We start from the raw sequence: 8,588 nt of genomic DNA, 5'->3' as shown, positions 1-8,588 counted from the left end.
AATATTTTCTCCAAACACTTCCAGGTTAATCAGTGTTTGCTCATGTTCACCATTAACTCATTAGTGGTCTTCATGTATACATCTCGATCAAGGTTTGATCTTACTTGTTGTAAACTGTATTGACTGCTTCAGCCCTTTGGTATTTAGAAAGTCTTGATTAGCTTGATATTTCCCTTGTAGCTTTAATCAATTTCTGGTTCTTCCTTTGTACCACTCCATTATGACACGGAGCTCCCAGTACTGAATATGTCTCAGAATATTCCCGATGTTACAGATATTAATCAGAACTGCTTCTTGAATTCATTCCCATTATCTGACCACAAGATCAATTCTTTTACAGTTGCTTCCAGCTTGATCTTCTGATATGATCAATCACCATCTGTGATGTCCTGTCTTGAGAACGCACGAACAACAATTTTGTGTTAAGAGTGGAGATCTACCATCACTAAGGTATATCTTTACTTTGATGCGATGTTGTCTTTGACTTCTCTTTCTGACATGCCTCACATTTATCATCTTCTGAATTCGAGATGAGGCAGTCCTCTCACTAACCCCTTTTCAAAAAAAGAGTTCCTTGAGTTGATGTTCAAGGGTGAGAGCTTCCAATGCCATAGCTAAACTTTTGTCAGATGAAGCTTTACAGTAGAAACCATTTACTTCACCTTTCCTGAGATTTCGGTCTAGCCACGAGCATATCCTTTCCTTACTCTAAGAAGAGCAGACATCTCAACCTTCCTGCTTCAGATGAGACACTAATCCTTCATTGAATTGATATTTTGTCCTTTGATGCAGAACTGTCTAACAAGAGGATTTGTGTCTTGATTCTCCAGCAAGGAAGTTGCTTCAAATGTTATCAATGACTCCAATAATTAGTTGTTATCAGTGATAGCAATTGTTGAGTTCATGATGACATCTTTTTTTTGTATACCTTATCCCGTAATAAAACCTTTGTTGTCATCTTCAAAGATTACTGACGAAATAGCTTTTGTTGATCACATTTGATTGTGAGGTTCTTTCTTTGATCATATGCCTTGAGTATGAATTACCAAGAATACATAAGAATCAATTGAACTGTTATGTCCTGCACTCATAAATGGATTAACAGTTCTTGGTACCCAACTTATCAGTTTGGGTCCAGATGGGTTAGAGATATTATTATAAATATAGATAACAACAGCTGCAACCTTATCATGCTAATTCTTATCTTTGACTGACCATTTTCTCCGTTTTACTACCCTTGACAGATTTGTCTCTAGGCTAGGAGAAAAATGATTCCAACCTTACATAAGGAGGACTAGCAGTCTTTGCCCTATTGTAATCCTAACCATGCTTCTTCTATAATTAATGCAAGTACTAGGAGATGCATTCATGGTATTAAAATAAGCAAGAATTGTATTAAGAATACATGACATTCATTCAGAAATATTACACATAAGAATTAAGCAATATAGGCATGATATGGAACAAACAGAGTTAACAAGTATATCACTAATTCTATCTAGTCCAATCCTGTTGATAATTCTCATCTAGCTATCTCAATCCAATAATAAACTAATACATCTTAACAAACAATTCAGATCAAATGAATAAATGACAATGTAATAGGATACATGAGATAAGCATAAACAAAGGTCTTAAGTGCTGGAAAATATATATCTCACTAAAGCTATTAATCATGTTCAACAAATATTCAAATAATTATTTAAGATCATCTAATGTATGCACAAGTTAAACATCAATCCTAGTTACCAGAAAATAATCTAGTGAACTAGTTCAGCATTATCTATGTGTGATGCTATCATGCTTATGTGAGTGTTAAATATTTCAACACTATGATCTTATCATGCATTGAATATTGAGAGCAAAGTATTGCAGTGGTTCAAGAATTTGAAACCTGAGATATGTGAGTTGGATCATCTTCAGAGATTGCGATGAAAGCAAGATATTCATTATTCTCATCATCTGATCCATCCCAACTCTTTCCCGTGCACTATAAGTTTTGATTGGCTGCTTCCCTAAGAAAGCATTCCACCTTTGTCCCAAATCTTCAACTGAATCCCTACTCATCCTTGTTTGTTAAGCTTCTTGTTTTGTTGTAGCAAAACCCCTGATAGTTACTTGACACGTATGTCTTGTCATAATTGAAGCTATCAAATCTTATTTATGTTCCAATCTCAGTCTTGTAATCACCTCTTGAAATGAATCTGTAAGAATCTCTGCTTCAGAATAGATAGGCTTGATCCTTGGATATAGCTTATGTACTCCTTGTGAATCTGATGCGACTAAACTTCCCTGACTAGTGAAACACTGCCCTAACGTCCAGTCCCTCAAGTACTTCTACCTGAGCTTCTTCTGATTCAGCTATCAGTAACTCTTACATTCTGTCCTGAGGCTCCAACTTTACTACCTATGACTGAGATGTTTGTTTGTCCCCACTATTCTCTCTGACCTACACAATTCCTGCCTCTTTGAATTGATTCCCTGATAAATTGAACACAGCCAGGAGACGCGAAGTATTCCCGCGCGTGAGAACTCCTAAATTGGCAGCTAGAAAAATAACAAATCTGGGGGGAAAATAAATTTAAATTAGAAATATTTATTTACTAAAATTTAAGTAGTAAATTAAATTAGTTAAATTTATAAAATAAATTTATTTAAGTTAAGTTCATACAATAAACTTATTTAAATTAAATTTATAAAATAAATTTTCTAAATTAAATTTACAAAATATATTTATGTAAATCAAAAATTAATAAAATAAATTATTTTTAAGGATCCTGATTTGTGTATCAATCTGTAAGCTCCGATAGCAATTATTAGGTCCCGAATTATCGTAGAGGGGGGGGGGGTTGAATACGATAATCACTAAATTAATTTTTTTTTGAATCTTTAGCGGATATAGATTTAGTGCTCAGTTAGTGGTTTCGTGTTCTTGAGAGGAATAATGTTTGGAACGATAAAAACAAGGAACATAAGATATTCGGGGAAATATATATTCGTATATAAATCCTCGAGGGTTGTTGCTACACTTCGGTAAATAAATTAACTGACTACAATCTAACAACAACAAAGTTCCTAGCTACTACAAAGATTTACAAATCAAATCTTATACAATGATCTAGCTTTTGTTTGTACTAGGATTTAATTACCGGGTAACGATTATAATACCCCTAAGAATATATAAGAATTATATCGGGCATTATAACGTTACTCCAGTGAGAAGTTAAACGGATATACAAAAAGTTTGAGTTTCTCTGTAAATCTTTGCTGCCATTTTTTCACCTCTCTTGGGAGAGAAGATGAACAGAAAATAATCCAAAATTGAATGACTGCTTCTTCTGCCGAAAAGTGTAGACTTTATATCCAATAGAATTGTGTGGCTGAGGAGAGGCACTTCTGTGACGACCAAGTATATTGTTCTGTGGCGACAAGGAGGTACAGGGAGTAGTGATTGCTATGGCGACAGGGGGGTGAAATATTTACTTAAATCTTATTTTGCATGCATGTGGCGACCAGGGGGATGGGCTTACTTCCTCTGGCGACTAATTGTTACAACTAGTACAAATGATTGTACTTAAACAAAACTTAACAAACTTGCATGTTTCTTTATTTTTCTTTTTCCTTTGTCTTTATCTTTTTGAATTTTCTTTTGTTTTCTTTTGTTTTTCTTTTTTCCTTTCTCTTTTTCTTTTCTCTTTTTCTTTTTGTATTTTCTTTTTCTCTCTTTTTTTTGTTTTTGTTTTTGTTTTTCTTTTCTTTTTCTTTTTAAGTTTAAACTGCAATTAAATTAATTTATAAAATAAACTTAAATATAACTTATATAAATAAACTAATTTAGATTTATAAAATAAACTTATTTAAAGTTTATAAGATAAATCAATTTAAGTTTATTAAATAAATTATATTAAAGTCCTTTAAATAAATTTATTTAATTTACCAATTAAACTTTGAACTCCGCCAGTCCCCTGAGCTGTTTAGTTGTATACCCCGTGCACCTCTTCTCGTACTTTAACAGATAAATGTTCAATCCGAGTACGTTCCTCAAATTAACAATTCTTCCAAAAATAATACCCAGATTCCTTTCACGAGCTGTTGACGCCTAGTGCAACTGGTCTGGTTCACAGACGACTAACCCCGATTCAGGTCTTCGTATTATGGCCTTGATCAAATTGTTAAGCTTGCAACAACTTTATCCCTTTAGACACTGACTGTTAATAAACAACTGTAGTTTCACTGGAATCCTTTATGGTACTTTAGACAACGTCTTCATTAACCTCTGTCTATACCCTGTCTTCAATTCTTCAGATTCCTATGCTTCGAACACTGTCTATCTTCAATCAATGCCAATACACTGAAATCTTCCGGTAGCACTTGTATACTGAATCTTCAACATTTCTGAAACCCTGAAAGTCTTTAACCTTTGTTCTTCACTGAGGCATGATCATATTAATGTACTTCTTTCAGTGACCTGTAGACAGACTTTAGGCCTTCTTCTAATCTTCTGATTCTTTATATTTGCCTTGTCTTCATTCTTCCTAATTTCTTGTGTTAGTATTATTAACCTGTCCTGTTCTAGTGTTGTTATCGTGTTGAGTTATCACGTAACTGTTCATACAACTATGCAGTCTCACCAACAGAGAGTGTTAAAATAAGGTTTTTAATTTGTCGCTTTGTTCTGTGCTGTTGTGTTAGAGCAATGTCTTTTATAGGAGGATGCATGGTGCAATGGTCAGGTAACTCAACTTTTTTGGTGACTATGACTGAAGGAGGTCATGAAATGGTTGTAGACATGGAAAATCATACTTGTCCATTTAGGAAATATCAACTCACTGGTCTGCCTTGTTATCCTACTTGTACTTGTATTAGGTGAAAAAATCTAGATATATCTGAACACATCCACAATACTTACACTAAAGCTTTGTTTATGTCATGCTACAAATATACCATTGAACCTATAAACTCAGAGCAATACTGGGAAAATACTACACATGTTACTATTTTACCTCCAATAGTAAAGATTGCTCCTGGCAGACCTAAAAAAACGAGACACTAGAAATGATCCTAGATCAGATGTTGGTGCAACCAAGCTAGGGAGGAGGAATACCATAATTAAGTTCACCTATTGTGATCAATCAAAACACAATGCTAGGAGTTGCCCATCTAAGGTGAATTTGAACTTTTTTTAATATTTTATTGTTGTATTTTTTCTGTTTTTTTCAATATGCATTTCTGTCAGCTTTTTATCCAGGTTTTTTCTGGTTTATTTCCTAATATTTTATGATCATTTAAATAAATTTGAATGTCAGAAATTTGATAAGGCCAAAGAATGTGGTTCAACCATACCTATAATAATGAATGAAACACATAACAAAAAGCCAGAGGCTACACCTAAAAAAGGTACTAAAATTTCACAGAAAAATGGTACTAGGAAGGAGGTTGAAATTGGGAAAACACAAAAGTTGGAGTTATTTATGAAGGAGACAGTCAAGGTGGTATTTTTACATCATTCTCTCAACCTGTTGTGGCTTCACATTCACTACTTGGTATATATGGTACCATAAATGCCCAAACTGGCCAAGCAACTGCTCTAATGAGGAATATTCTAGCAGCTGCTCAAGTAAAGAAGGACAATTTGAACAAGAGGCCACCATGGAAGCTTAAGTGTGCTAATTAAGTAATTTATTTTTGATAGCCTATCCACCATTTTGGTTTATGTTACATCTGTAACAATTTAGTGAAATTTTAAAAATTATAACATACAATTATTATTTTTGTGATAAGCTTAATATTATGACCAATATAGTACCTTATATGTGACTGATATCAACAACATTTTTGTGAAGATGACTCACTTTAAATGTTTGACCAGTTTCTGATTTTAAGAAAGTGGGTGTTCAATTCATTGGTTGATGGTGGCCTTGGTAATATCTGCATTTACCACCATTTAATCACAGGTGCTATTTATACACCTACTTTATACATGCACATTCATCTAAGCCAAATACACTAAACACACACTTGTTAGCATCATGTCCACATGGAGCAAGCCAAATACAGGTTCTGCAAATGTGAATGTCAATGGGGGTTTTTCACAAGGCACACATGAGGTCTGCTATAGGATGTATTATGAGGGACTGTGATGGAGACTGGACTAGGGGATATAAAAGCATGATTGGTTTGGATGTACCAGTTACAACAGCTCTTTGGAGCATTTTTTATGCTCTCAAGATGGCATGGGAGAATGATGAGAAGTCTGTGGTTGTAAAGTGTGACTGTGAGGAGGCTGTGGCTTTGATCTCTAATGTTGATCCCACTTTTGACATGTTCAAGTTGGTATGCATGATCAGGAACCTCATGTTAGAGGAATTGGAGCTCTATGACCTTGTTCACATTGCATCATCTGTAAATATTGCAGCAACTGCTCTTGCTAACAGTGTCATCTTCGATGTTGGTGTCCTTGTGGAGATCAGTTTTCCACCATCCTACATGTTGTCACTCTTGGTTGTTGACAAGAGGGTTTGAAATCCTAGTTTGTACACTAGGTTATTCCGTGTTTTGCCCATGTAACATCTTATTAAAGACTACTGAATAAATGGCCAATTTTATATCTTGTGCAAGCTTTTTAATTAGCTAAGTTAAGACTAAAATGAAGAACAAGAACAATCAGTTACATCTTTTGCTAACAAGAAGAACAACATTCAATTACATTAAGACTCTAGCTGTTAAACATCATACATGATAACATTACAAAGTGCACTTAAAGATAACAACTTAGTACAACCCTAAATTTAGATTACATAATTCAAACCCTAAGATTAAGATTACAAGGAACTACTTGCTCTGTTATAAACCCAACAAAAAGGCAATAACAACATACAAGCAAGTCAAACGCCTTGAACAATCATGCTTCTTCACAATAACTTCTTCATTGCAACACCCTTTTGAAATTCTCTCAATTTCTCCTTCAAGACCACTAATTTTTCCAAGCAACCCACAGATCATGGCTCTGCCATGCTCACAAACAGGTTGTTCAATGCATCTAAAATATTTGCATCCAACTCGAACTTCAACACAGCTCACAAACCTCCTTCCAGCATTATTATTAGTCCATGCCATCCTTACAACCACCAATCGTCCACAATTGCAAAATTCGGACATTTTGATTCTACTGTCCATCTTTTTAGTTTGGTAAAGTTCCCAGCTGCAGTGTATGGGATGGGTGTGTTTTTATGCATTCATTTATAGTCGTTACTAAGGCTTTTTTCAGATAAGCCACTCAACTTTGCAGCCCTTTGCATCACTACTTAACGTTTCTAACGGTGCACATAACAGAAGCACACAATCTGCACCTTAGTTCAGGTACACATCTTGCTATTTCTAAAGTTGAGGTACATATATTGCACCATTCTTAAAGTTGAGGTACACAACCTGCATTTTACTCATGTATTTTGAGTACACGATATAGGTTACAAAATTGAGATATTGTGTCAATTTTGTGTTTATTTTTTGGGTACATGATACAACACGTGATACACGAAATATATATATTTATAATTGTTGTGCAAGACATGTCTGTACATAACAAGACTAAGTAATCTTGACAACGCTAAGGATAAGTTGGATGATAATCTAAATTTGTATTATGTAATTGTATTCCTTGAGTCTGTAAAAGTGTTAAGTAGATTAGAATGAAGAATTTTTCTGTGAACAATCTTCAAGCTAAGGAATAAACTCTGGAAGAAGATCAAATTCTGATCATGCCTCAGAGTGAAGTGTAGTTACTTGAATTTAAATAATACTGTTCTAGGAAAAATGTTCTAATTCAGATATCGATAAGTCACAGATCAAGGAATATCGAGAAGTCTATCGAGAAGTCCAAAATGACTTATAGAGAAGTCCCAAGAGATATCGAAAAGTCAATATGCATGTAGAGATCTCAGATATCGACAAGTCAAAAAGAACATGTCGAGAACTGGAGATATCGACAAGTCATTTCTTCATGTAGAGATATAGAGATATCGACAAGCCAAATCTTCATGTAGAGAACTAGAGATATCGACAAGTCAAAAGCCTATGTAGAGAACTGGAGATATCGACAAGTCATTCTACTTGTAGAGAACTTAAGACCTCGAAAAGTCAATAACACATGTAGAGAACTCAAAATATCCATAAGTCATTTAATTATCAATATGTGACGACAAACAACTCAGTAATTCAGAATGCAGACAAGTTAAAGATTCAATATTATCAGTCAACAAACAATTCTATCACTGAATTGGAAAGACTACAAAAGCAGTTTGAAGAATTCAAGATCAAGGGCCAAGATTCACTGGATAAAGAAGGGTCACAGACCTATTAGGTTCTGCAAGATTTGCTCAAACTGGAAATGAAAAATATACAAAGTAGCTTTAGAAACTGTGTTAGTCCATTTTAGTGCAAGTCTTGTAACCCGTGCATGTTGATATATAAAGCATTCACGGGTACTTTATTTTAAAAGTAACAAATAATTCTAAGAAAAATTTTGAATTCTCTCTCAAGAATTGTAGATGAGTTCTTATCTTTAAGAACACAGATTTGTAGAAAAACAA

At 34.2% G+C, this 8,588-nt stretch overlaps 1 protein-coding gene across 1 annotated transcript; it reads left to right on the top strand.

The window, feature by feature from the left end:
* The first annotated feature begins 6,078 nt into the window (after positions 1-6,078).
* Positions 6,079-6,522, top strand: LOC141685152 (uncharacterized). Its single transcript, XM_074490272.1, has one exon. The coding sequence runs from the start codon at positions 6,079-6,081 to the stop codon at positions 6,520-6,522; it is 444 nt and encodes a 147-aa protein (XP_074346373.1).
* The last annotated feature ends 2,066 nt before the right edge of the window (positions 6,523-8,588 follow it).

This window comes from Apium graveolens, chromosome 9 (assembly GCF_009905375.1).
Source record: "Apium graveolens cultivar Ventura chromosome 9, ASM990537v1, whole genome shotgun sequence".
In the NCBI taxonomy this organism is placed as follows: Eukaryota; Viridiplantae; Streptophyta; class Magnoliopsida; order Apiales; family Apiaceae; genus Apium; species Apium graveolens.
This window is presented reverse-complemented; position numbering and strand designations above follow the sequence as displayed.

What these genes read in the sequence shown, in the direction of transcription:
- LOC141685152 (XM_074490272.1), top strand. Translation starts at nt 6,079, where the DNA reads ATGGGGGTTTTTCACAAGGCACACATGAGGTCTGCTATAGGATGTATT.